The sequence below is a fragment of the Filobasidium floriforme genome (genome assembly GCF_021052385.1).
Source record: "Filobasidium floriforme strain CBS 6241 chromosome Unknown HD553scaffold_15, whole genome shotgun sequence".
NCBI classification, from domain to species: Eukaryota; Fungi; Basidiomycota; class Tremellomycetes; order Filobasidiales; family Filobasidiaceae; genus Filobasidium; species Filobasidium floriforme.
This window is the reverse complement of record NW_025763636.1, coordinates 786,515-813,455: the sequence shown is the minus strand read 5'-3', so window position 1 is coordinate 813,455 and position 26,941 is coordinate 786,515. Positions and strand designations below refer to the sequence as shown.

At 51.4% G+C, this 26,941-nt stretch overlaps 7 protein-coding genes across 7 annotated transcripts; 2 read left to right on the top strand and 5 right to left on the bottom strand.

The window, feature by feature from the left end:
- Positions 1-4,447: 4,447 nt before the first annotated feature.
- Positions 4,448-5,747, bottom strand: HD553DRAFT_343529 (uncharacterized protein; the record flags this gene model as incomplete). The annotated part of the gene is made up of 5 exons (XM_046182885.1): positions 4,448-4,506; positions 4,577-4,702; positions 4,784-5,052; positions 5,107-5,506; positions 5,576-5,747. The coding sequence occupies 5 exons, from the start codon at positions 5,745-5,747 to the stop codon at positions 4,448-4,450; spliced, it is 1,026 nt and encodes a 341-aa protein (XP_046035560.1).
- Positions 5,748-6,357: 610 nt separating this feature from the next.
- Positions 6,358-11,526, bottom strand: HD553DRAFT_351095 (uncharacterized protein; the record flags this gene model as incomplete). Its single annotated transcript, XM_046183589.1, has 9 exons — positions 6,358-6,562; positions 6,636-7,120; positions 7,187-7,595; positions 7,686-7,840; positions 8,616-8,715; positions 8,788-9,263; positions 9,328-9,751; positions 9,826-9,880; positions 11,260-11,526. The coding sequence occupies 9 exons, from the start codon at positions 11,524-11,526 to the stop codon at positions 6,486-6,488; spliced, it is 2,448 nt and encodes an 815-aa protein (XP_046035559.1). The 3' UTR covers positions 6,358-6,485.
- Positions 11,527-12,899: 1,373 nt separating this feature from the next.
- On the top strand, positions 12,900-14,009 carry HD553DRAFT_314180 (uncharacterized protein). The gene is made up of 3 exons (XM_046180321.1): positions 12,900-13,155; positions 13,224-13,666; positions 13,733-14,009. Exons 1-3 carry the CDS (start codon positions 12,953-12,955, stop codon positions 13,798-13,800), a joined length of 714 nt encoding a protein of 237 aa, XP_046035558.1. The 5' UTR covers positions 12,900-12,952; the 3' UTR covers positions 13,801-14,009.
- Positions 14,010-14,066: 57 nt separating this feature from the next.
- Positions 14,067-18,515, bottom strand: HD553DRAFT_336109 (uncharacterized protein). The gene is made up of 3 exons (XM_046182220.1): positions 18,257-18,515; positions 15,811-18,087; positions 14,067-15,738 (listed from the first exon to the last, which is right to left on the bottom strand). The coding sequence occupies exons 1-3, from the start codon at positions 18,270-18,272 to the stop codon at positions 14,243-14,245; spliced, it is 3,789 nt and encodes a 1,262-aa protein (XP_046035557.1). The 5' UTR covers positions 18,273-18,515; the 3' UTR covers positions 14,067-14,242.
- A 203-nt stretch (positions 18,516-18,718) lies between these two features.
- HD553DRAFT_297864 (MT-A70-domain-containing protein) lies at positions 18,719-21,395 on the top strand (the record flags this gene model as incomplete). The annotated part of the gene is made up of 11 exons (XM_046178562.1): positions 18,719-18,800; positions 18,868-19,300; positions 19,459-19,548; positions 19,650-19,730; positions 19,885-20,264; positions 20,357-20,402; positions 20,465-20,688; positions 20,777-20,968; positions 21,030-21,055; positions 21,123-21,156; positions 21,233-21,395. Exons 2-11 carry the CDS (start codon positions 19,013-19,015, stop codon positions 21,393-21,395), a joined length of 1,524 nt encoding a protein of 507 aa, XP_046035556.1. The 5' UTR covers positions 18,719-18,800; positions 18,868-19,012.
- HD553DRAFT_66422 (uncharacterized protein) lies at positions 21,277-23,045 on the bottom strand. The gene is made up of 2 exons (XM_046184395.1): positions 22,728-23,045; positions 21,277-22,649 (listed from the first exon to the last, which is right to left on the bottom strand). The coding sequence occupies exons 1-2, from the start codon at positions 22,941-22,943 to the stop codon at positions 21,582-21,584; spliced, it is 1,284 nt and encodes a 427-aa protein (XP_046035555.1). The 5' UTR covers positions 22,944-23,045; the 3' UTR covers positions 21,277-21,581.
- On the bottom strand, positions 22,966-25,589 carry HD553DRAFT_66433 (uncharacterized protein). Its single transcript, XM_046184396.1, has 2 exons — positions 24,403-25,589; positions 22,966-24,301 (listed from the first exon to the last, which is right to left on the bottom strand). The coding sequence occupies exons 1-2, from the start codon at positions 25,389-25,391 to the stop codon at positions 23,149-23,151; spliced, it is 2,142 nt and encodes a 713-aa protein (XP_046035554.1). The 5' UTR covers positions 25,392-25,589; the 3' UTR covers positions 22,966-23,148.
- Between the last annotated feature and the right edge of the window lie 1,352 nt (positions 25,590-26,941).

Sequence of the window (26,941 nt, the reverse complement as noted above, 5' to 3'; positions counted from 1 at the left end):
AGACTCTTCGGGAAACAACAGAGGTGGTTCCTACCCGCGAAGTGAGGACTGATAGTGATTTGGATTGTTGAGATATCGGAGAGGGCATCGAAGAGACTTCCGAGGGCTTCTATGACAGTTCTCCTAGCTCTGTTGATGTCGACCTTCGGTCCGTTCGCGTGCAGGAGGATTGTCACAGCACGAATGTCCCACAGCGGCTCACAGCCGGGAAGATCAACGTGCTCGCGGTCGATAATTGTGCGACTACCGTCGACGTGAAGAACCAAATGTTTAATGGTAACGGAGTCCGACCCAGAAGGTAAGATGGGAAGACCGCTGCCGGGGCGCCAGTCGGACAGATCCAAAGTATCTACATTGAAGCTGGAAGCAGCCGGAGATATCGTGCGTAGTGAGGATAGGCGAGATGAGAATAGGCTATCTTGATCGCTCGACATGAACTCACAATTGTGAAAGGCTAGCTAGAGTATCTCTCTGTCTCTGCGCACTCGAGGCTTTCAAGTGGTTCAGACGCGGTCTAATCGTGGATGACCAGATTGCAATGAAGCGGTCGGCCTCATCTACCGAGGAGTCCCAATCTCCCTCAGATTTATACCGAGCCATCGAGGAGATCTGCGACTGGACGATTCGGCTTCTAATAGACTCGCGGATGCGACGTTCGTTTGTCATTTCGATGTGTTGAATATCCATGGTTTCGATCTTTCCCAGAGAGCTCAACCGGGAGTTGGTCAGGAGCTGGTATAGCGTATCGTCTTTATACAGGAAGATATCCTTGTATAGTTCAACGGTTACCATTCCAGAAAACCGCTTGCAGGTCAATAACAAAGGGAGAACTTTCCACTGCGCATCATCTGTATCATTTTGAACCATACCGTACCTTTTCGTTAGATGGTGTCCCGAAAAGCCGACGAGACGCACCTCACCGAGCCGGACAGGGGTAGAGGAGCGATCCCGCATATCGCGTATAAAGCCTCTGCAAGCCAATGTGATGTCGCAGCGGATCTCCAACTCTTCCAGCCGGAACGCGAGATAATCCTGGAAGATCTGGAGGAGGATTTCGTCCGGAAGACCGGATTTAGGCTGCGTCGCGCTGAGATTCACCTCCATTGCCGTGAGTGAACTTGAAACACCGTGCAATCCGTTTTCGTTAACGTCTGTTCTCGCTACAGAGCATAAATTATACCTACAAGATGGTTTCCTCCGGAGCAGAGGCAAAGTCGAAGACGAAGCTTAGTGGGTAGCTGGATCTGTCTTGATGTGATTCCTCAGTGATCCATACGCAGCGCTGTGGGATATGACAGCTGTCAGGCAAAATCGTGAAACAGGCTCAGATACACTTAACAAACTCACCTCGAAACCTTGAAATGCAACGCGCTTCTTTCTGACCGATGACGATACCCGACTGTAGCTACTTGAACTTCGTCAGACGCTGATCAGAGGAGTAAGTCAGTAGCTCGAATGAGGGTTCGCCTTCGTTACATACATATACACCATCCGCAAAACAAGATTCGCAGCAGGAAGCTCGACTTTCACCTTTGCAGATCTTCCGTGTTCATCGGACGAAAGCGCATGAGACATCGATCCACTACTGTTTCCCTTTTGTTTCTTGTTATTCTATCAGACCGATCAGACCGCGGCTATCGGTCAAAATGGGGTTCCGACCCTTCGCTTCTGTTGCAATAGGGTCCTTTGGATTGTGTAATGGTACCTTCTTGGTGGATCCGATCGCGGCGCTTATCCCGATGTTACGATGATTTCAAAGGATGTGGTGACAGCAAACCGGCGGAAATAACCTTCGATCAAAATGCGCTTTGTAGATTTTTACGTTGCTCTCAAAGCAGATAACGGTGCGGTTTTTGGAATTGGTAACTCGGTGTAAATTTGGATCATGCCAAAGATCGAGAATATGATATTGAGCTATACTCGTACAAGGATGCTCGTGAAAAGCTTGATAAGAGCAACTCATTTGAATCCCCATCTGACATCATGAACTTCGGCCTCGATTGCTTCCCAGACTATGCAAGTTCCGGATCCAGAGGACGACAATCAGCAGTAATCAGAAGAATCCGTTTGCCGTTGCCAGACTTACTGCCTGTGGTGTCACCTCGCTCGCAACTGCAGTTCGACTGGAATGTGATACCTTCGAAAGATCTTGAATGTCCAGAGGGTCCTTGTGGCCTTCTCTTGGGGAAGCAGAAAAGGTGACCGCCGGCCTCAATGTACGGGCTAAGGATGACCTCGACATTCATGTTCCAGTTTCTAAGCTTGGCCAGCACGCACCGGATAGCCTGAGCATATCCTGTAGGCGTGATTTCATATTTGGGTCTCCAGGATTCCCGCCAACCCAGCACGATGGTGACGACTTGAATGTTTGAACGCCAATCGGGCCACCAATCATCGTGTGATTCACCGTTAAAATTAGCGGCGGAATCGAGATACAGAACGAAATGAGGGGCGGTATGCTTGGTTGATCCAGTCGGTAGCTTAGGAACACGTGAGAAGCGGGTCCAACCGTACATGTAAACGTTTTCGGCGTTGAAACTGAGAGAACAACGAGATGATGGGCTAATGCAGGCTCAAATTCGCCGTGACCGACACTTACAATTGCAACACACATGATAGCGTATCGTTCTCGTTACTCGATACCTTCAGTGTTTTGAGATTGGGTTTGTGGTGCACTGACCACCGTACCAATAGATCATACACTGCTGTGGCTGAATGATCCCACCCGGGGTCGAATGCATCCTGCTTCAAGGCCGAGACTTGCGATTGGTGCACTCGGCGCCACACTTTTTCTTCGAGGCCGGGCAGAAAATCGTTCAGGCCGTTTTTTATGTTCAGCGTCTCGATCAATTGATAATTGCTTAGGCGAGGATAGGTCATAAAGTCCATAAGTGGCGAGCTCTTGGTGCCGTGAGTCGGAAGGCGAACGTTTCGGTAGAGCTCTACTAGAGCGATTGCCGACAGGCGTTTACAGCTGACCAGGAGAGGTACAGATCGCCATTCAGCTGCCGCTATGTACGGGGCGAGGGGGGGGGGGTGTTCGAAGTAAGCTGTCCTTATTCAAACCATATAACGTAGTCGAAGCGAATACGAAACTCACGAGGTACAGGACGCCATAGCAGTGCAGAGGTTTCATTGTAAAACTTGAACCTTCGTTTGAGCTCATCATCGCAGTATGTGTTAACTTCCGCGTTGCGGAAAGCGAAGTAGTCCCGAATAATCTGCGTCATGATTTCCGCCGGTAATATGCCATTTGGCGAAGGAAGAATGATGTCGCTGTCCATCGCAACGTGTCCCTGCTTTGCGCTACGATACAAACAACCTGTATTAGTATCAGGTTGTCGTTGCTAAGATCCGTCTTCTCTCACATAGTTTGGCTGCCTGTATCGGTATGATGACTGTCTCTTTCGATGGCCAGCAGGATGTCGCTATCCGCCTTGAAACAACCGCCGTGACTCTGTTACTGCTGCGAAAACTGATCAGGGTTGATCGAATGTTCGTGGTCAGACCTTTGCGACGGTACCGTTGAGTCGCTTGCCTCAGAACAACTCACAACGTCTTCGAAAGTACTGGCCACACTAAGGACAGCTTATTCCCGAAAAGAACTTCTCTTGGTATGAGCGTGACGGATAGCCTAGCGGTTTGCGATAATGAACTGCCTGATTGCAGAGCAAAGGGATTTTGATGAACGAGATGTGCATCAGCTGCAAAAGATCGATCGATCACTTGACAGGTGAATGATCGACGGGCTTACTACGAGTCTCCGTAACGTGTATGTATGCATACGCAGCTGCCAAGAAGGCCCGTCTTGACGAGACAACCGTAGATATCGGCTTCCTGGTCTCAAGTATACTGGCTGTGGATCTGGTTCTAGGCTTTGACACCGGGAGCTAGATGCTAAGTGCTAGGAGCCTGGAAATCTGGAGAATGTTTATATACAAGTATAAATGTCCAAGTGTCTGTGAGGCCATCGAGAGTGTGGTCCGATGTTAATAGGACCTGTGATCGGTGCGATCTGATCATCTGATCAATCCGTCGTAAGAAATAAAAGTGATACAGATTGGCCGAAATTCTTTTGTTCGCCCGATTCGGCGACGCGTCGTCGGGTCACAGCCCAGACAATTAAGGTTTAGACACCGTTGATGATGGCGTTTCAGGTCATCAAGTGCACGTTCTTCGTGTCCCGCGGGAAGTATCGCAGCAAGCACTTCTACAGCTGACGATCACCAAGGTTGCATTACAGCCGTTTTGGATGAGATCTCGCGTCCTCGTACATACAAATCAGGTTCACGAGATGTTCTACATCAATCATCCACATTCGACGCGCCGAGAGTAAGACGGGTTCGGAGTTGTATTGTGTTCGCATATCTATATCCGTACTGTCATAACTAGAAAGGGCACCTCCTTTTTCTGCAATCTCACGGGGGTGTTCGGCGTTTAGAGTCCCCTACCAGTAACCACAGTCCAGCTTCCATTGGTAGATCCCCTCCTCTATCGCCTGCCATACTGTGAAGTGTCGTGCGGACGTGTTTCGCTCAGTGAGGTTAAGACATCAATCGTCTCGAGTCGTACTCACAGCCGGTAGAATCACCTCGACCACAAGTACAGGATGACTTGAAGGTGATGCAGTTGATGACCTCCGGTCCTCCGTGTATATTCCATGGCTTGGTTGTCGGAAAGCAGTAAGAGTGATCGCCCAATTCTAAGAATGGGCTGATCGTGATGTCCAGACTGTATAAACCGCAACAGCGAAGGTATCTGAGTATGGTGCAGACCGCCTTACGCTGTACCTCAATGGAGAGAGGGTGTTCATCATAGTGGTTGCGCCAACCTAGCGTGATGGTAATGGCGTTGACCTGCCAGCAGTGCCCCTCGGCCAATGACAATAGCTCCGGAACCTCAAAGTCGAAGTTGCCATCAACGTGTAAAATTAGATGCGCTGGGCTGTTGAAGATGAACGGTTCGGGAAGATGTTTGTTTGCACGATGGTTTCGAGGAGACAAAGTCCTTCCCATCGCGAAACCATACAGCGCGACCTGTTCCGCATTGAAACTGTCAAACGATCGCATCAGATCAGTGACCGGTCACCGCGAGGTTTCAACTTACAATTTCAGCAGACAGGCTACTACATGTCCGTGAACCCCCGACCCTTTCAGGATTTTGAGCTGGGGTTTGCGGTTGGACACCCAGCCCTCCCTGAATCCGCACACTGCGTCAAGCGATGACGTCCAGTTCGTATTCCTTCCGTGATCTGCATATGCTAAACCTATGGACTGGAAGATCCTGTCATCGACATCGTCTTCCAGCTCTTCGAAGTGTTCGTCTTTATAATGGGTGATGTCAAGCGTCTTGATAAGATGGTAAGAGTCCGGGTGAGGACATCTCATCAGTCTGCGTAAATAGGTTCGCCGGCCGATGGATATATCCTTGTAGAGCTCCGGGATAGCTATTCCGCACAAATGCTTGCAGCTGAGCAATAACGGTAGAGCCTCCCATTCCGGAGCGACTATGCGAGAAAGCAATGAGCTCAAATGCAACTGCGTCATCGCACACATCTATTGCGAGTGACACCTACTAAACTGCTTGACTTTCTGCTGTTCTTCGCTACTTCCACTGCCATGAGCGATTTTTAGATCCAGGTCATGAACTGCCTTCATCTCTTCGTTCCGGAAGGCGAAGTATTGCTGAAAAACTTCAGTCAGGATTTCGACTGGCAAGGTAAGCTGAGAAGCATCGACGGCGCTCATGGTGGTGGAGATTGCTCAACGTCAACTAGATCATGCGAGCAGTCTTAGTGCTTGATCTCGGTTGAGGTACTTATCCACTCACGAAAAGCCTCTGTAAGCAAGCACCTGACACATGCCCTTTCTTCGCCCGCACAAAGGGTGGATCTCGACTATGGTAGATCACGGCACGCGGACTCGCCTGAAGCTGCTGAAACGCCGCGGAACGAATGCAAATCGAGAAGTAGTATCGGTTCAACTCACTGTTTCTTGATGATTCCATAGTTCTACAGAGCTATCATCTCTGTATATATTAATGTATCACCCTAGCGAAGAAGCCGAACTATGACAAAAACGGCCATGACGATCCGCGCTTACCGAGATCACTTTGGTTCTTTTGTTCTTGTCGCATGTACCTTATGATGCGTGATAGAATCGAGCGCGCTGGCGGAACAGGTATACCAACCGATTGAATCAATTGCATCAGCATCGAATTGCCGACATCTTGAGTAGCGATGGTGAGTGATCTTGTCCAACGGAGTTTCTGCTCGCCTCTGCGGTGACAGAAGAATTCACTCATATGGGCGCAGCGAGGCCTTTGGAAACCTCCCGCAGCAGCGGGGTCGTGTCCTACCTCCTTTAGCATAGGATTCTGACTTGACGCATGAGCATGTAACAGCGTACGAGCAGCTGCGACAACTATCACGATAAAGAGATGTACAGATGCTCCAAGTTTTCCCGCCAGTCATATATCTACGTTTTCTACTCCGTATCTGCTGCCTCCGGAAGATGTCGCCCTTTCATCCAGCTCTGTGCAGTGGCTTCAACCGCCTTCCATACTGCGAGTCCCAGAGAAGAAAAAAGTCATGATTGTCGTCGCGATGATGACTTATATGGATCAATCGAACTTACAATCGTTCTTGTCTCCCTGACCACAATTGCATTCGGAGCGAAACTCGATCGAAGTGACCGAAGCAAAGACGCCTTCGCCTCTCTTCACTCCTTGGGGCTTCTTCTTCGGCAAGCAGTACTCGTGATACCCTGTCTCCACGTACGGAGAAAAGATGATCTCAAAGTTGCCAATTGGAAGAGGATCCACTTCATTGAGAATGCTGCCGATGAGGTGTTCACTTCTCGCCGCCAATAAATCGGGTCCGACGGGGAGCCCAGGCGGGGTGAAGGGAGACCGCTGCTTGTGGTTTCCAAGAACGATGGTGACAGTTTCAAGGGTTCGAAAGAGGTCGTTTTTTTCTTGCTCGCTGCCAGGCTGAAGTTCGCTTGCCTCGTCAAGATACAGAACGAGGTGCTTGACAGAATCTTTGGCGTAACCGCCTGGTAAATAGGGATAGGGATCATACGGCTGCCAATAGTGCACGGAGATTTGATCGATGTTGAAGCTACGGAAAGAGTCGTGAGTAGTTGAGTGCGGTTCAGGCTGTCAAATATACGTAGTACACACTCACAATTTCAATAGACAACTCAGCCAATATGCTGCTCCCCGAGCGCAAATCAGGGTCTTGAGTCGAGGTTTGAATTCGGAGGACCAATATTTGGTGAAGCGCTCGGCGTCCTCCAACAAAGAAGTCCAACGGGATCCTATCCCGAATTGAGCCAAGGCTGTACCTTGCGATTGTACTACCCGGTAGGCGATGGACTCGTTCAAGGTGTCCCAGCAGAAATGATGCACTTCCATCATGTTCAAAGTCTCGATGTATTGGTAGATATACGCTGGAGGCCGACTTATGAGTCTGACCAGCGTGTCTTCGCTGCTGGTCAGGTAGACGTTCCTGTAGAGTTCCTTCATTGCAATGTCTGAGAGCCGTTTACAGGTAAGTAAAAGTGGCAAAGCGTTCCATTCGGCTTCTTGAGGTACTGTTTCCGATACAAGTCACCGTATCACAGCGATGGTTAGTTGGCATGACCAATAATGACAGATCTCACCCAGGCTAAGACATCACATACCATCATTCCCATCATCGTTTTGATGACGGACGCGGGGTTGATGGAGTTCTCGCAGCCTGAAGGCGAAGTAGTCTTGCAAGATTTGAGTGACGAGCTCGAGCGGAAGCGCGGTCTTCGGACCGGAAGTGTTCTCGTCGGTGCCCATTCTGACGTTCCTGCAATCCTCATGATAAATCACTATCAGTACTCGGATAGAATCTCTTGTCGCGATGACGCGCAAACTCACCACGAATTTGGGCGCTCTTATGGGAAGGATTGCGTAAATGTCTTGAAGGTTAGGCCGCCTCATCAGAGTGCATTTATCATGCTTCTGTGTACAGATCGTACCGAAAGTCTTATACATTTCGCAGGCCGAACTCGAGAAGCCAAGACGCCTCAAGATACGCGGCGATGATCCATGTCCACCTTGACCACCTTTTCCTCTTTTGTTCTTGCCGGTCGGCGAAAACTGATGTCATGATTCCTTGATGAATAGGCAGTCGAATCGATCGAAGCGAGTGATAGCTTATGTACATCGATCCCTCGCATGACGAGCTCGGGTACAGTCGGTCGGCGGAGACTTCGCTTCGCCATCAAGATGGCTACCGAGCGCTCGTCTGCGGTCATTCTGTCTCATTGCTTTGTGGATTCCGTTTGGTGAACACATTTTCTTGTTGGCAGTGACTTTCTATGCTGCTTGCATGGTGTATAGACACGATGCAACGCATATCGCTTTCGACGTGATTCAGTCGAGAATTGAGTCAAAGCCGGGAGATACGATACGAATAGTGGTATTTCAGTCTGCAACTATATCAGCGCGGAGCCGGGGATCTAGGTGTCATGCGCATACTAGTTCTCGTAAATAACATATCCGAATACTCGCGAAGCGGTACATGCATACATTTTATGCTATGATACTATCGTAGTAGAGGCTACTGGGCAGCAGCTGACGTTCCCTGCTCTCGCAGCCTTCTGTTTTCCTGCTTTTGCAGCCATCTGTTTTCCTGCTCTCGTAGCCATCTGTAGATACTAGCTTCAATTGCCTCCCATACTGAGGCGATCGAACGGAATATCGGTAGCGTTAGCATCCTGATAAAATTCATCAGCACGTTATCGCACTTACACCTGGTCGCATCTCCCTGACCACAATCGCACCCGGAGCGAAATTCAATGGATCCAAAGCCTTCAAAATCCCGCCCCATCTTGCCCATCATTATGTCCTGTGGCTTCTCCTTCGGAAAGCAGAAGCGATGATCTCCGGTGTCGAGGTATGGCGTGAAGATGAGATCGGCAGGGCTATAAAGCGTCGACAGAGCCGTGCTGATTCGATGGTCGCATTTCTCTGCCAGTTCATCTGGTCCCATCACCGGCAACCATGATTCCTCGTGTTCTCTTCCTATTTCGCCCAAACTGATAGTGATAGTCTCGAGCCAATCAAAGATATCGTCCGCAACATCTTCTCCGCAGAACCCATTATCGTAAGGATCAAAGAGATGCAGTACGAGATGTGTGACATGATCACCCGTGCACCCTGAGGGTAACTTGTAGAACGGTACACACGGAGCCCAACCATGTAGGGTGAGCAGATCGATATTAAAGCTATTGGTCGAAACCCTCGATCAGTTGCTGATCGATAAGATCATATCGAGTCACAGGAACTTACAACCTCAAAAGACAAGTGACCAAGCGGTAGTATTGACCTTTGATCGCGAGACTTCTCAGCCGAGGCTTACACCTTGTTTCCCAATCGCGTCTGAAAGGCTCAACTTCATCGGCCGAAGATGTCAAGTTCTGGCTGTATTCCCTTCCCGCCAAGATTTGCGATTGAAACACCCGCCGTTCGATACACTCATCGAGCTCGGCCTGCGAGTAGTCGTCCGTATTATTCAGCAAGTCCAGCGTCCTGATATGCTGATGAGAATGCAAAGTAGGGCCATTCATCAGATTGTAGATGGCATTTGGTCCGTTAAGGACGACAATGTCGCGATAAAGTTCTTGCACGGCGATGGTGAATAGAATTTTACAGGTGCGTAACAACGGCACCGCTTTCCATCGAGGTGCAAGCACGAGGTCGTGTCCCCCCGGTTCTAGAGTATGAAAGCAGCGATTATCTGCTGGTGAGCAAATGGACGAAGTCGGCTGTTCCCCGAGAATGACTCACGGAGTCGCCGAGCATTGACCTTCTGAATCTCCGCCGTTCTGAAGGCGAAATAATCCTGAAATATCTGAGTCATGAGTTCGATAGGTAGCACAAGTTGTGGCTGAGAGGTATTGTCTTCGGAATCCGTCATCGGACGTGTGTCTTCTAGTCTCGAGGTTCGCGCGGGTTGTTAGTGTTAAATTCGATCTCGTTTCTTGAAAGCCTCATTCTTGCTCACCAAGATCAACAGTTGGGCAGCGAGACTCCATGGGACCCCTTCTTCACCAGCTATTTCGCTGTCGCCCGCTCTTCCTTACTGACAACTTGAGAGGTGGAAATCTGCAATGTAAGCCTGACGCTTAAGCGTCAGCTTATATCCAACCCAGAGACGAAAAGCGCGACCAGCTTACCTGAGACCTGGTGAGCGAGCAGCTATCTTCCTGTTTCTGATCAGCCCGAGCCGTCCGATATCTATTGCATGTAAGAAACAGTCGCGCTGGTCTAATATATATCGCATGTAGGAAGTCAATGCAAGAGCGAGCTACCTTCAGTCAGTTTTGTCTGGATCAAGAAGCCCAAGTAAGCGATATCAGGATCCGCTACGACGATCCCTTGACCACCTTTCCTTTTCTTTGTTCTCGCTTCAGGCTTCTTATCGGCAAAAAAAGGGGGTCATGACGACAAGAATCGCCGATCATCCTTTCCCACTGCAGGAACCGATCGTGGGATATTCTATCGTCCATCGGATCGTCGTTCTACCACATTGGCAGAGCCTCAAGCTTCGGACAGGTCCATGACCGATCTGTATCAAGTTAAAAGCCGCCTTGCCGAAGTACTCGGGCTGCAAGTAAGCGCCGCTCGTCAACCGAATGACGAGGCGGGTTTTGAAATGTAGGTGATTTACGGAGGAAGCAAATGATCTGGTCGGTCTGGCTTCTCAGCGCCGCCGAACGGGATTGTGGTACAGTTTCATAAACTTGACAGCGACATGGTATCAACATGATTCGAAGCTCACAATTCTGTCACTTGCATTGAGAGTACCAAAGACGTATTTTCGGGTCTTCATCTCTGTATCATCGGTTTCTTTACAACTCTCCTCAATCTCGTACTCGTATACATCCTCTTATCGCCACTTATAAATCGAAAGTTCCATCCTATTCGTACTCAATCCTACGGCCCCTTCTTGATCGGAGATCCTTGTCCTTGTTCCATCCATTCGGCGACCATCTTGCGCATCGTGTTAGACCTACCACATTATAACAAGAACTTTGATCGATCAGCCAAGACTGTGTCATTACGAAGTTGGGAGGAGTCGAAACGGGTGACAAGGGAGACGGACCTGTTCATACAGCTCTAAAATACGAGATAATGCCAGTTTCCGTTATCATCAGCGCCCCGCATGTCCATCGGATATGATTACAGAGACAGGAAAAGGTCCGAAATGAACCAACTCACATGCAAACTCCTCCCTTCGATATCCCTCGCGATGACCTCCCAATTCAACCCCGTCGCCCTGGGATACATGTGTTGAAACAGCTTCTTATCCTCCTCTTGAGTCCACGCTCCGGACTTTTGAACGGGTCCGAAGAAGGTGTGTCTGTGGTCTGTCTTCTTGGCTTTCGAGGGTGATTGGGGCTTGAGGTCTGGAGCAGAAGAAGAGGAGGTCTTGCGTTTCTTCGAGGCGGGAGCGGTCGGGTTGAGTTCTTGTTTCATGTCGGCCATGGGTAATCGGGTGACGCAGGTGAACGATGTGGTGAGAAGCTTCGAACGCCGGTGTGGGAAGTGGGAGGTAAGTGAGAGCGGCGGTCGGGCCGGGAGGCTTCTTGATATATACTTGTCAAGGCCTGAAGAGGAGTACGAGCATCGCTACCAGATGCAATGTGCCGAGAGAGTAGTCATATGAACGTTGTTGTTCGACGATCTACCTTTGGCGGCTTTTTTGGAACCCGCGCTAACGAAACCTTAAAGATTTAAAGTTCAAAGGACCCTTCCTTTCGTTTTCGTCGTCTTTGTCGTTGCTGTTCCGTACGAGCTAGTACAGGACTGTCGACGGGAACTTCGATCCACTTGCACCTTGATCGTTGTCTCTCATGCGCTCTCATCGTCAGATCTTCATCGTCATCCGTCAGTGTCGTAGCACCAGCGTTTCGGGGTTCCTTTTTTTGACGTGGTACGAAAATCTAAGCACGAAGCACATCAGGTAAGCACAAATCGTCGAGAATTCAAGAGTGAGTCTGAGAAGCTGAGTTTGAGCAAACACAGCTAGATTACCAGAACACTAGCGTACTAGCGTACTAGAGTCCCTTTTCAGGAAATCAATGACGATCTAGCGAACATGTGAGTAGCAAGTAGTGATTATACCCCCATCTTTTATGCTCTTAAATCGTATAACGAACGATCTCGACGAGCCCGCCAGCTTACCAACCAACGGGTTACCAGCGTGCTAGTTAATCGCGATCATCTACATCGATCTACCAGCTGACCTGGGCCTAAGTGCTCAAAAGTAGGTTCCGTCATCTCAGATGATTTTCCACTTCAATCGGAACGCAGCTGACTCACCCGCGATCGAATCAAGGACCCAGGATAAATCTAGCAGATTGTGCACGTACCATTATCATCGCCAGACTCGATTTACCTTGAAATGGTTGAAATTCAAGGTGGGTTACATAACGCTCATCCGAGGTCAGGCAAGAACGAACTAGATTCCGGACTGAGTCTTTCGATTTCAGCCCTTGAAAAAAAGATGGAACCAGTGCCGCCCTCGTCCGAAACCGCTTCTACCACGGAAACCGCAATATCTCTACCGAAGGAGATCATCATCCAGGTCGTCGAGGACTATTTCGCTTTTCGTAACACCGAGTTGAAGAATCTATGTTCTGCCATCAAACAGCAAGAACCAAGTTCTTTGAGCCCTACGAACCGTACGTCCCGGAGACCACGCAAGACAATCGTCAGCTGAATCGATTCGATATTGGGATGTCGCTTAGTCATCATCGAAGCTACCTGGCTCGCTGTACCACTGCTGCAGACTTGCAAATACGTCTGCGAGGTCGGCTTGAGGGCTCTCTACCGAGAAGTCATACTACTCGAAAGTACACCGACACTCGTGAAGTTGGTGGAGCTATCTCAACTGAGGTGCTTCCAGTACATGCGGATACTGGATCTTCGACATCTGAAAGGTTGGGCAACACTGGTCGACAGACTTCCATTTCTGATAGCCAAACGTGTCGCTCAATTAGAAAGCTCAGCCTCAATCCTCGGGCGTAACTGGAGGCACGAAGGTTATCCTCATCTCAAGACGATCAAGGCATCTGGCCGATATAACACTCTGGTGGGGTCGTTGCTACCATTGTGAGTTTCGATCTTTGAAAGTTTCCGTGAGGAACACGTAACCGACACTGCATACCACGCTTCCACAGGTTTCATGTGGAGGGGATTTCATTTGACGGCTGGGATTACCGTCATTTCTTTCCGGCCAACCTAGGTATCGAATACTGCCAATCCGTCACCCTGAACATCCACCCCAACTCTCGCTGGACCCAATTCCGCAACAGAGGACTGAACGTTCCACGTCATGCTAGCTTGAAAATCAACATCGCGATAGGTTGGCACGAACCTCATCATACGGAACCTCTTCTCAGCAAAGAAGGGTGTGCACGGACCGCCCAACAGGCCCTTGAGCAACTGGATAGGTTCGGCGTCTTGGACAAGCCAATCGTATTCAGCCCCTACCTGGGTAACGGAGGACATCGCTTCTGCTTTCCTACGCAGAAGCCACAAGCAGTTAAAGAAGCTGATTATCACCACTCGCCTATCGAATTTCAATCCCCATGCAATTGTGGTATGGGAGACTTGACCGGCAGTAGGTTTGACTGTACTATGCATCCATACTGTCTGAATAACGCTGATAAGAGCTTTGTTTGGGCAGTATGGGAGGCAATCGAAGCTCGTATACGAACTTGGATGCAAGGTAGACCCGTCAATGTGGACCAATAGTAGCCTGTACACTGGCATGTCCCAGGAAAAGCCTTTTCGCAAACGATACTCAGGTTAAAAGGTGTCTAAGCCTATGAGACACCTCAGCTAGACCAATTCTCACGGCCTCTCCCTACGCACACTATACGAGCCTTTGCATCAACCTGATAGAAAACGCTCGCAGTCTCTCTGTTCCTGATTATGCTGCAAATGCGATCCTACGATTTACCTATCCGAAGAAAGCAATGTTTCGTATCTCTCAAGTGTTCCACTGACTTTGAAACAAACCCATTTTGATCAAGACCTTCACTTTAGCGCAGTCCAGAAGCTTGCGCAGCCGTAGCAGGCCTATCAGACATAACGTACAGTGATGCCGCATCGAAGTTGTACGGGCGTCATCACACATATGCATACCGGCGTCATACGTTACTCGGCACAGTACTCGGCACAGATCTGTCGCAATCTACTTAGATCGACCAGCTTCCATCCCGATCTCCCTCAAACTCTGCTCGCATTTGGCCAGCGTCAGCCGCGCGTCCTGCAACAGCGGCCCAAGGTTCTCGGGGGTCAGCGCCAGCCGGGCAGGCTCATCCGATCCGTGATTGCGATTCTGATTGTAAGGTCTAGGAGAACTTGTTCCAGGCTTGACTCCCAGATTGGCTAGCATCCTCCTGGAGTCCGATCGCCCTATCGTCCGGTCTCTATCTTCCGTCTCCAATGCCGAAGGGCTGTGTCTTGTCGGAGGAGAGAAGGGTGAAGGAAGGAAATCTTTACGAGGGCTGACGGGCGAGACGATTCCCGTCGCTTTGTCCCAATCGCTCAAGCTGGAGGATGTGCTGGACCTGTCCGACATGCCCAGCTTCGGGCTGGGAACGTCTGGGTTCATACCAGGCGAGGGCGATAGACGGGAAACTGCCCGGCTGGACTTTCGTCTCAGAGCCTTCATCTTGCCTGATACGCCTCCTTCTTTCTTTTCGCCACTTGTCACGGCCGGAAAAGCGGTCGAGGTCGGACTAGCACTTTTTGCATTAGGAGGTACAGGATCGAGCAGCAAGGCGCTGGATTGTGAACTCCGTCTGAACATTCCCGCAAGTCCAGGTCGGGCCGGTGATTTAGGCGATCGGGCCGAAGATGCTTGCAGTCCCAAGCCCAACTTGGCGCGCATTGAGCGATCGTAATCTAACCCGACGGGCGACACGGGAGTCCTAGGCATCTCCATATCAGAGTTGATGTTGGAATTCGAATTTGAAGTGGTTCGCCACATATCTCGCAGATTGAAAATCCCAGATCGACTGGCTCGCCGTTTTGTGAGTTTAGCTCCAGGGTGTGCGTGACCATGCGCCGCGGGATTTTCCAAGCCAGTGGGAGTTGGAGGTAACGGGATGTCGAGAGGCAGAGGTCGATTCTCCTTGGCTGTCGACCTGGAAGTCAGAGCTGGCGGTCGCGATGATCGCTTGTTCAGGGTGGACCCATAGTCCCTGCGATCCGATCGCTGTTCCGGTTCGAGCGTTCCCGCCGGAGAGTGCAAGATGCTGCGCAGCATTTCTACCTGTTGCTGCGAGAACTCTTGCCGACCCATAGACCCGCCAGAGTCTACCGTCTTGATCGGCTCGAGCCTTCGCATAGAGTCCGATCGTGGCACGTTCGAGTCCAACGGTCGTAGTTCCGTCTGGGATCGCCGGATGGGAATGTCGATCTGGGCCAACGTGGGCGAAGGGGTATGATCGGAAGCGAGCGTGATCCGTCTCTCCCGCTTCAGAGCGTCATCATCGTCGATCGCAGGCGTCGCGGGTTCAGACGCGTTACCCGTCTCCCCGAGTGTGATCAGCAAATGAGCCTTTGTCCACCAGAACTCAGAGTCCTGGTCAATGCTCAGCCGGGTCTCTGACCGGTCTTGCGATTGTGTTCGGGTCAATCTGGCTTCTAGGACAGCACGTTGCGCTACGAGCGCTTTAAGATCTGTTCGCGATATATCCGAAATCAGCATTTCGACCGCATCTCACTTTCAAGCGGACCTGAACCTGAACCTACCTTTTACAGCAGCCGAAAACTGTCGGATCTTCGTACCGTCCTCCTTGACACCCTTTTGCGCGCTCGCCACTCGACTCGGAATCTTGAGATCGCTCAATGACACTCGCCTTCCGGCCGAAGACGGGCTCCTCTGCCTTCCGTCGTACTTGTCGGCATCTTGTGCCGATCGAAGGACTTGTGGGTCACTCGACACGCGAGAGCTGGTGGTTGATGGGGTCTGTTTCATGCTCCGTACCGAAGAGGGCGGATTCCCCAGATCCACCGGCGATGCCAATCGAAAGGCCGACCCTAATGGCGGCAAAGGGGGCGAGGCTACATGTTGCTGTTGTTGTTGCATGGCAAACGATACCGGTGCCGTCCTCGGCGTGACCACTTGCTGCCCCTCAAACGACTTGCGTTCGACACTCGAATTAGATGACCCGCTGACGAACCTCCATCCATCCGAGACCTTTCTCCCGTGCCGCTTACTCAAACTACTAAGGCGTTTCAGCGTTGACTTGCGTTTCTTGTCCAGAGGAAGCGGGAGGACGGCGGGTGGAAGCGTCTTATCACCGGAATGACCTCGTTCAATTGAAGGTCGATCTGGTTCGACCCGAGCGCCTCCCATCTTGAATCCTCTCATCCGGTCCGCGTCGAGCCTATCGACCTCCTGCTCCATGTGATCCATCATAAACACCGTTTGTGCAGTCCCAATCGTGCCCGTGGTCCCTCGGCTACTCTGACTAGCACCAGAGACATGCCTCTCCTCCTCTCCGCCCGAAGCTTTCCTGCCATCAGTCCCGTTGATCCCTCTGGTGGATGTTGCGCCCTTAGGCGTCTTCTGTGCATCCTCTGAAATAACCTCTTCCATCTCCCCATTCCTCTCCTGAAGGAATTGTCGTTGTTGTTGATAATAAGGCGAAGCGGGGCTAGGACTAGGCAAGTGAAACCCAACGCTGACCAGGCTCGGCGAAGTCTGTCCTCCTGACCCGACATCGAGATGAGGACTTCTGTTTCTTGTTCCCGCCACTGTAGAGGAAGTGATAGAAGCGCCTGACGGACGCCTAGATCCAGGCAGTCCATCCACTACCACCGTTCCAGCGCCAACTCCCACTCCCACTCCCATTCCGAGGCCTAGGTGGGAAGAGGCGGAAGTAGAACCGGAGATGACGGAGTGGATCGATTGTGCGCTTTGAGAGGTTACGATCCTCATCGGCATATCCGGTCGACCGGCATTTCCATTGCCATTCCCGTTACTAGTTCTCGAACTGGTCCTCTGAGGTGGAGGGACAGGTAAAGGCGGGCTGATCGGCCCGTTCGACCTCCCCATACCCGTACCCGTGTTCGAATTCGAACTTGTCTGCACTCTCAATCCCGGCCTCCCCGACCCCGCCCCAGACCCAACCGCTGCAGACGGTGGCGTGGAAGTCGAACTAAACCTCCTATGCAGATTCGCCACCCGCTCCATCATCCCTTTACTCTTCCCCTTTCCCGGTACAACCGTACCCTTTTTGAAGTCCCCGTTCCCGGTTTTCGATGAGGTGCCCGTAGGAGTTTCGGGTGAGGGGGAAGGTAAGGTGGGGTATGAGGTGGAATTAGATTTCGGACGGTTGAAGGCACTAGGAGGATGATGTTGTTGGTGTTGCTGTTGCTGAGATTGAGGATGTAGTTGAGTATGCGAATTCCGGACAGCCGAAGGGACCGGTAGACTGTCAACCGGGGGGACGACTCTCGAAGAAGCTTGTCCGTGATAACTCTTCCGGTATTCCTTCTTCTTATCCTTGTTCGGCGAAGTTGAAGTCTTGCCGTTTTCGTATTCCTCTTGAAGTGGATTTGGTCCCGCAGCGAGATTAGAAGGGAGGTCGGACTGCGAAACGTTCTTCCTCATCCCTATCTGTGCTGCTGCTGTCGGAAGGGGAGGCAGAAGAGTAGACCCCCACGTCGAACCAGCATTCTGATACACCGGAGCTGTTTCGAATTCCGGAGCGGGTGAGGGAGAATCGATTTCTAGTTCCACATCCCAATCCTCCTCTTCCTCTTCCTCCTCGCCCTGGCCATCGTGGTCGGAATGTCGCTCCGTACCCCTTTTCTCGTCCCGACCCCGGCTGGAGAACAGCCCATCAAGACCCTCTTCATCTTGCCCCTTGTCATATAGCCTAGAAGGTGACCCATTAGGCTGTTCGGTAAACCTCCTAGGAGGTACCGGTCTAGATTTGGAACTCGACCGAGGTTTAGATCTAGATTTCGAGGGGGTGAGTTGGAAGAGGAAATCGTCGTCCCAGTTTTCGGTTGGGGTTGCTGTTTTGTGTCCGATCCGTGCGAGGAAGGATAGATTTCATTTCCGTACAAAATTTGGCGGTGTAGGACAATCACGATGGAGAGAATGAGAATGGACGAAAAAAGGAGGGTTACGGGTTACGATGATCAGCTCGAGGAGAAAACAGGCCGACTCGGGCTGAGAGCTTACATTTCATGGAACTCATCTCTTAGAGCACTCCTTCAACTTTCCTACTGGGTGATTCTTCCTGCTATTGACCCCGTTGAGCAAGAACGTAGTGGTTGACCAGGAGAATCGTTGGTCCGGATCGCTAATGTTCGTACTCCTTGTTGTGCCTTCGTCTGATGAAGAGGTCGTCCGGCGATGGTTTGACGAGCTTTTGAGCGCGTTTCGACGGCCGTCTCGGGTACGTCTACGAGATAGCGATAATAAGACGGACTACCTTGTGAGAATGCCAAAAGAATGCCCAATGCAGCAAGTTCAAGTAGCTAGTAGGACGTATGATGGATGTTTGTGTTGTTGATCTCGACCAGGTCGGGCGTTCGTTACGGCTCCGTCACATCGTAAACAACACATCAGACAGGGGGATGCTTCGTCAGGGAGTATGGTCATCATATCACCATCCACTGTGAACTCTACGAACATTGTAGCCAACAGGCTTCACACTCGGGGCGACTTCGAGAGGCTTCCCGATCCGATACCGTCATTTCGGGAAAAGAACGGGCTCTATCGAGTGCGTATCGATCGAGATATCGACGTCTTTCTTGCCGACCTAACTTATACATCATGCTGAAATTCAGTTCCGTCTTCCGTTAAGCAAGTCGAGGATTCTGTGCAGGATACTGTCTTGGAGGACGAGACGAAGCAGGAGTAGTGTATTTCTCTGTCCTGATAACCGTCGAAACCTAGGATCTGGAAGACAAGACGCAGCACCCGGGGGACCTAATGTCGTCCATCCTCAAACGTCCCGCATCTCCGATCCCTTCAGCCTCGGGTCCCAACCATACCGCCAAAAAGGTTAAGCTAGAAGAAGCAATACAGGATACCGAAGAACTCTATGATCCCGACCTTGATGATGGTCTCGCCCGAGTAGGACAGGTTTCGCCTACTAGCTCACCCGGATCGGACTTGAAAGAAGCCAAAGCTGAAGTCGAGACGGATGGTGAGGTCCAGCAAGAGATCCTGGCTCTCTTGAAGAGACCTACAGGGTTGGACAAGCTCATCGCTCTTGCCGTAAGCCGATCCAGTCTCCCAGTCATTGCAATTGCGTATACTCCAGATTTGAGAAGGCTGAACCTTACCTTTCTCTTCTTCTACTTTGGTCTGATCTTGATCATCCGTCCTACCACCTGGCCTGACCTGCGTGATGGGAACACTCCAACACTCAATAGAGCCTCCCAGACCCTCTGCCCGCTTTCGAACCCGTCTGTCCTCAGACGACTACGACGGCTTGTCCGGAGAGCTCTATCACTTGTCCATACGTAAGCCCAATCCTCTGAGGCTATATCCCTGTCTTGTTGCCTGCGCATAAGATGGTGAGATATGTATAGTGGCTGATCGATAACGATTTGAAACTCGATAGCCGCACTATGAACCGATCATCAGGCCGTGGACGGAACCGAGACTAGGACAATGTTCGTACCTGAACATGTGTTATGGGGATGTGAGTCACCTTTATCGTTCTTCGCACATCCTTTCTTTCCTGTCTATCCTGTACGCGGCCTTCGAGATCTTCTCAAGTAGTGTAAATTGACGAGACGAGGATCGCTGATAATCACCCTATCTCTTAATCCGGCGAACAAACGTTCTCATCCCAGCCGTTATTCCATTCCAACCCATCCCTGATAAACTCGGGCGGACAAGGACCCGGACCTGGGACATCAGGCGCAGGAGGGAAACAGTGCAGGTATCAGCATTATCGGCTTATACCTCCTCCTTCGCTCGTTGCCAACCATGAGCACATAGAAGATCGGTCGAGGAGAAGAGAGAATGAAAGGGAGAGGAGGGTACCGAAGATTTCGAAAGCGTTGAGGGAGAAGTTGCTTGGACCGCGATTGTTCTCAACCACGATCGCAAACGCGGCTTCAGGAGCGGGCTACGATGACCAGGATGGTACGAAAGAGAGGAAGGGAGTTTGTTCGGAGAGTCAGTGGTTGAATATGGATGTCAGGCAGTTGGACGAGAAGGTATTAGGAAAGTGAGTCCTCGCGGTGTTGTCTGTTCTTCGAGCAAGTCGATATTCAGGATGATGGAATAGAAAGGTAGTCTGATCATCGCTTTTTTGTTTAGGTTCGAACTGATCCTGGCAGATCCGCCTTGGGACATCCATATGAATGTATGTTCCTTTTTGCCCAAACTCTTATCGATCTCGCTCTTCCTGACTTTCCCGCTCTACAGCTTCCATATCTGCTTTTGACGGACGATGACCTCCGTCGCCTTCCCATCCCTTCATTGCAACCCACCTGGGGCCTCCTAGCACTCTGGGTGACCGGCCGCGCCATGGAACTCGCCAGAGAGCTATTCGCGCTATGGGGGTATAGACGGGTGGACGAGGTCGTCTGGGTAAAGACGGGGCAGTTGGGCGGGTTGGTGCGAACCGGAAGGACGGGACATTGGCTCAAGTAAGTCTTTGTTCATCTCCAGTATTTTCTTCGCGCGTCTTATGGATACTGATCGTATTGACTTCGTAAATCGTGGTTCTTCTTACAGTCACACATGTGAACACCTATTACTCGCCGTCAAACTCCCTCCGGTCTCAGAGTTTCCCGACCGAAACGCCCCGATATCTTGGGGAGATCCAGCGCTGGCTCATCTGAAACGTGGGATTGACGGGGACGTGGTCGTAAGCGAAGTCAGAGAGACCAGTAGGAAGCCGGACGAGGTGTATGGATTGTTAGAGAGGTAAATCGAGATAGGCTTATGAAAGATGAGGGGACTGATCTAGTCGGCATTGTTTGGCTAGGATGGTACCGTCCGGTCGAAAGCTAGGTAAGTGGAGCCCTCGCCTGTTCAGCAACTCGTCTTGCTCATGATGCTTCATCGATACTTTTCGCAGAGATCTTTGGGAGGAAACACAATACACGGCCGAAGTGAGCCTTATACCACCAAATCCTCTTCCTCTTCAAGATAGTGAACTGAACACTGTAGCTCTTGCCCCTTTACTAGATGGCTGACAATAGGCAATCAACGTAAGCAAACTCGCGGGATTTTGACAGCTGTACCAGTCACTGCGGCTGAAGAGAATGCTTTGACATGTCTACAGTTGGCGATAGCAAAATGGTTGACCCCGAACTCAAGCGAAAGGTGGAAGAAGCCAAGATCTTGCTAGAAGACGGGGCTCTTGGCGCGAAGATGGCGAAAAACATATAGACGGAACATAGGTACAGCTGGTCTTCCCCGACGTGGCCGCAGTGGCAATTCCGTGGCCGTTGTATCCTGCTTAAGCGAATGACAACCTGGTCGCGATAGAGCACGATTACGATCAAAGCCGAGCCCCAACTCATCAAGCCTTCATTTAGCTGCAGCCAGAGTCGGAGCTGTGCGCGGCATCAGAGGTTGCGGCCATCTCGGTGGTTATCGCCTTCAGCGCTTCCTCGACCCATTTGGCGAAAGCCAGAGTTTCGAAACCCCATTGGTAGTCCCAACATTTGAGGCCGCTTTCTTCGAAGCTATGTTGCTCACCCACTTCGAAGCTGATCTTCGTGTCGATAGGACACATGGACAACAAGGCATACACGAACCACATGGGGTTGGGAAGATCGTTGCTCTCTCCTTCTAAGTGGAGGACGACCTTCTTGAGCGTCCCCATCGGAGGAGGTTGAGGCAGCTTCGTTAGCTGGCCAGGTACGCCCGAGTCTCCATATAGTTGGTGAAGAGCTATGCCAGGAGAGACGTTGCATTCGAGGGATTCCAAACTCTTCCAAGGTAAGGTTTGCAGAGGAGGCAAGCATGCCAGTTGTGCATCCGTGACGAAGAGCTGAATATGTTTCAGGTGCTCGAGATGCCCGAGTTTGACCATAGTGTCCTCGAACGGCTGCTTTGTCTCTTCGCGTGACTGCTTTGGTCCTGCAGCAACGATGACAATCAATGTCTCCAATCGAGAGGCGACATCGATGATGGCTCGAAAGTGTGAGAATTTGGTCACGGAGTAGAGCAAAGAAAGCTCCACGACGTCCTTGAAAAGGGATCGGAAAAATGCGTCCCCATCAACTTTCAAATCGTCAAAGTTGACAAGGTATTCCCTTCCGTAATCCTCGTCAGGATCAACAGTGTATCCGTACCAATCTTCAACCCAACCTCGACCTTTCTCGGTCCGCAGTTTTATGAGCCGGTAGGTGGCCGACTCTACTGGCCACAAACCATAATTCTCGTTGTTCAGATATTCTCCCGCCTTAAGCTTAAGGCAAAGCCGTGGCTTAGAGGATCCCTTGCCAAATAGGATCGTGGCATCGCTGCCATTGCAAGAAGTCTTCACGATGCGCAAATTTGGGAATATCGCTTTGAGCCTCATGACGCGGCGGAGATCCTTCTGCTGGACGGCCGTCAGGCTCTCGATCGAGTTCTGATACAGTTCAAGGCGCTCCTATTGACGCGAATGCCAGACTGAAGGTTAGGATCTCGCGATGCAGCGTCTCGTCAAAGTTTACTCAAGATTACTCACGGAAGCGCACATTTTCCTCAATCCGACGAAGTTCTCCTCTCTGGCATTCAACCATAACGACTTGACGACCGAAGGCATATAAGTCTTGCTGAGCGCAGCGAGTTCCTTGAGTTGTTTCTTGTCCTTGACGTGGGCGAAGACCATATCCCGGATGATGCCGACGTTCATGAGCTCGGTGAGCAAGGATTGTGCACGTTCCGACATCTCGACGGTCATGTTGTTAGGCGTACAGGTCGGTGCGAGCGGTAGATGGTATGCGCATAGGTTGTCACGTTTACAAAGTCCGATCTTGCCATCCTGCTTATATGTTTCTGACGGTCGCAACCAGGACACGCTGATTGGACTTTTCGCTCCCGTCCATGAGCTGATTGTACTTTGTCAACAATCGTGTCACGTGTCTTTCGATCAGGACTGAGCAGGGCTATTCTCCTCGAGGTGTCTTATCCATCTCGGCTCTGATCCTGGCCACCAACTCGTCCCTCTCCTCGTGTCCGATCGTAGGTTCCTTCATCACCTCGCGCAGCTCTGCTGACGTACTCTGCGCCCACGCTGCCCCGAACCCGGCGGGCACAGCGACATCGACGATCGGTTGACTAAAGTCCTCGTCGGCCGGATCGAATTCGAACCCGTCATCATCCTCGTCTTCTTCCTCGCCCTCCATCCCAGTCCGAGGGGTCTCGTTGTACGTCCCCGGGCTGCTTCCTAGATCATCGCCTCCACGCTCGTTTCGCGGCGTAGGACCATTATCATCCAACTCGGACTCGGGAACGAAATCTCCATCGTCCTCATCCGAGTCGATTGGGGTGGCGGGAATGGGTTCAGGAAGGATGCTGGGTTGAGTTCGCTTTCGTAGCGACATGAGAATCGATGTTCGTGGCGCGTTCGGTGAGCGGGTAGGAGTAGTGTTCAGGTTGGCAGGACTTTCTGGCATGCCCATGTTTTCGTTCAACCCCCCGGTATCATACTGGAGGGCATCGCCACCATCGTCGAATGCATCGTCATGCCCAGCTGGCGAGCGGCGATCGAAATCGAGATGGGGATCCGCGTTGTCATCCTCTTTCTCCAATTCCATTCTAACCCGCTTGACACGTCTTCTGGCAGCCCTCGGTGTCGATTGTGCCGAGTCCGTGCTTGTACTCCCGTCATCTAGACGATCGTCTTGGCGGGAGACTTCCCGTTCTGATCGCCTTCTTTCGGTTGATTTGCGTTTGACCGCTGTAGCTGAGTGGGTTTCGGTACTGCCGTTACTGGTCAAACCAGATCGGTCAATCGTCTGTTTTTGCATTCTGCTTGGGCCTGGAACAGGCGTCGAGCCCGTCATCGACGCTGCTCCCATCTGCTCATTCCGAGTCTGATTTCGACTCTGACCCTGAATCAAGCCGATCAGAGCATTCACGTCGATCCCGTTCTCGCCTCTCCCAATCGTCTGAAGCAACAAGGGAAGGACGAGCTGGAGCATCGGTCCGTCAGGACCTGCGAGCGGGTACGCAGGAGCGTTGACGAGCTGAGCTAGGTGGGGGTTGAGAAGAGAGAGGCAGGGGATGGAGGCGACTTGTGATTTCAGGGCGGTGTGACTGATGCAAGCAACGAAAAGCGAAAATCGAACGAGAAATAAGGGCCATCAGTCCACACATCCCACCAAAGACCATTCGAACCTGATAAAGCCCGAACTTACTCTCTGACCAATGTCCGATATTTCTCCTCCAAGACCGCCTTTTCGATCTCGACCTCTTTCCACCACTCGCGTTCCCCTTCGACGTCCCGTTTCTTGCGTCTCGTCTCGGCAGCGCTCTGACGGGCTCGTTCTCGACGTCGTTCGTCGCGTTCCTCGGGAGGGAGTGCGGGTCGACCTCGGCGTTTGGCTGTCGTTATTACGGTACCATCAGGGTTCGAAGCGGTGGTGGTGGATTTGCGGTGCGAGTGAGAATTGGAATCAGATTGCGGATCGACATCGAGATGATATAGTTGTGTTGAGTGTGTGGGCCGAGAAAAGCGGCGATACCCCTGATCAGAAGGTTCAGGTAGCGATAACGGCAAAGGCGTCGGAGCCGTCGGTTCATAAGTCCCCTGATCCTCCAGACTATCCTCATCCTCATCATCATCTGAATATCGGGACCGAGGAGTCTCCCCAGCCTCGGACCCCCGTTCCATGTTCATATTGCTGTTCAGATCGGGATCCAAGATTGGGTTGGACTGATTATGTAGCCGATGGTACTGGTGGTCCACAGGCCGATCGAGTGCATGACGAGTCTCATCGGCTCGTCTCCTTTTTCTTTTATGCGCCGAACCTAAGGCTGAGGCTGAAGCGGCCGTAGAAGTAGATATTCCTGAAAAGTTTCGACCCCCATTTGTCCTGATCCTGCTGGTGCTCGTGGCCATTCCGTCCCCGTCGCCCATCTGATGTCCGGTCCCAGATCCTACTTTCATCCCATCATGTCCTCCTCCTCCTGCTTTAGTTCCAACTCCGTACCCATAGTTCGGCTCTGACCCGAATGTGAGCTGACCTCCACCTCGATTCTGATCCAGACCTTGATCGTGATATCCATATATTCCGGATACAGATACAGCTGTCGACGATGACGACGAGCTGGCGACAGCTCGACGCAGAAAGTCTTGTAAGGCCTGATCATGGCCCTGATCCTGATCTGGACCCATCCTGTCCATGTGTGACAGCCTGTCCTGACCCGCCCAGCGACTGAGATTCAAGGTTTCGCTTATTCTTGAGAACGGCTGTTCATCACCATCTTCAACTCCGACTTCGCTGCTCAAAAGGAAGTCAGAAGGTGTATTCCGTGCTGAAAGCTGTTCGAGAGAAGTAGACGTAGGGCTGACGATGACTGAAGAGAAAAGTAGGAGTACAAGGCTACAAGCGTCCTAGTGATAGCTAATGCACGGAGCGAGCCTTGACCAACCCTTCCCGACTTCGGGGTTCGTCAGCTCAGGCAGCGCCAGATATAACACGTCACACCATATTTCCAAGTGAGCAAGTAGTGACCTCGCTTATCAAGATAATCCCTCAAGCCACCCATGCCGGCACCTCAGCCTCAATCTCGGTTACAGCCATCCCCCGGTCTTCGGCTCGGGCAGATCCGACCCACTTCGTACTTGTTTTCTTTTTGTTCGCCGTATTCGATCGATCATCCGTGCATCCGTCTTGCTTCTGTTGCTGTTCGGCCTCCGCTTCGAATCGCATGGCTAGGATTGATGGGTGGATCTTGGTGAGACATGGACATGGACATTCCGGATCATCGAGGGAATGCCGTCGGCCTTCGCGATTGCTGCAACGCTCGAGCTCGACCTTGCCGGCATCATCTACCAACGACCAATCGTTCGAAGCTCGGACCAAGCCAGACTAGCCAGACTCTAGCTCAACGATTCTGGCTCGCAATTTCAACTCTGAGCAGCTTCAAAGCGGGTGTAATCAGATCATACTCGACAGGCTACGATATCTCCCGGCTCGTCGATAATCACTTCGGCACCTCGGCACTGCACCGAAAGCTTACAGAAAACGGGACGCGTGAACTTTGACGTATCAACCCCTTGATCGTTTCATAAACCATTTCCCTACCTTCTCGTCCTCTGCCCTCCTTTACGATCGATCCGGATCCACTCCGAAACCCTCTTTTCTGCTTCGACGGCGTTACGACAGAGGACAGGACGACAGCGGGCACGGCAACGTGGGGAACCGAGTGCGATCATCATTCGATCATTTGATCAGCGTTGACGTATTACGAGGGTGAAAGGCATCAAGTAGCAAGCAGCAAGCTGGTAGCACGTAGTACACAGCTTAACATCCATCGCGGTGATCGTGAGTAGCTAGTGAGATTGTGGTTCCATAGGGTAGTAAGGGAGCAGCCAGGCCGAGGAGTGATCTAGCTTCCGGAAACTCGAATGATGCTGGATGATCGCGGCATCTCCCTTGTAGCCGGGACTGATTTGATGCGATCTGATGATCTGAAGAGCTGATGAGCTGATGACCCGCTTGATCCGTCTTTGCTCTCCTAGCTCCTCGAAGCCTAAAGGATCTCTCCCCGTGATCATATATCTGAACCTCGAAGTCCAAAGGCATTCTGTCACCGTCGTCAAATCGATAGCGTGAGGCCTGAGGGGATTGAAAGGAGGACCCTTGATTCGAATCAACGACACGGCGACAGACAGCCTACCAGTTCAACAGCTACTAGCCAACCTGGATCATTCGTTCGATCGATCACGGA

Excerpts from the sequence above, each read along its gene's own strand:
- HD553DRAFT_314180 (XM_046180321.1), top strand. The coding sequence starts at position 12,953 with ATGCGGATACTGGATCTTCGACATCTGAAAGGTTGGGCAACACTGGTC. Across the intron at positions 13,156-13,223 it reads GTGGGGTCGTTGCTACCATT|GTTTCATGTGGAGGGGATTT; the intron begins GTGAGTTTCGAT and ends ACGCTTCCACAG. Across the intron at positions 13,667-13,732 it reads TATGGGAGACTTGACCGGCA|TATGGGAGGCAATCGAAGCT; the intron begins GTAGGTTTGACT and ends TTGTTTGGGCAG.
- HD553DRAFT_336109 (XM_046182220.1), bottom strand. Across the intron at positions 15,739-15,810 it reads GTTTTCGGCTGCTGTAAAAG|ATCTTAAAGCGCTCGTAGCG; the intron begins GTAGGTTCAGGT and ends TATCGCGAACAG.
- HD553DRAFT_66422 (XM_046184395.1), bottom strand. The coding sequence starts at position 22,943 with ATGACCGTCGAGATGTCGGAACGTGCACAATCCTTGCTCACCGAGCTC. Across the intron at positions 22,650-22,727 it reads TGAGGAAAATGTGCGCTTCC|GAGCGCCTTGAACTGTATCA; the intron begins GTGAGTAATCTT and ends TCGCGTCAATAG.
- HD553DRAFT_66433 (XM_046184396.1), bottom strand. The coding sequence starts at position 25,391 with ATGGACAGGATGGGTCCAGATCAGGATCAGGGCCATGATCAGGCCTTA. Across the intron at positions 24,302-24,402 it reads TATCGGACATTGGTCAGAGA|TCACACCGCCCTGAAATCAC; the intron begins GTAAGTTCGGGC and ends TGCTTGCATCAG.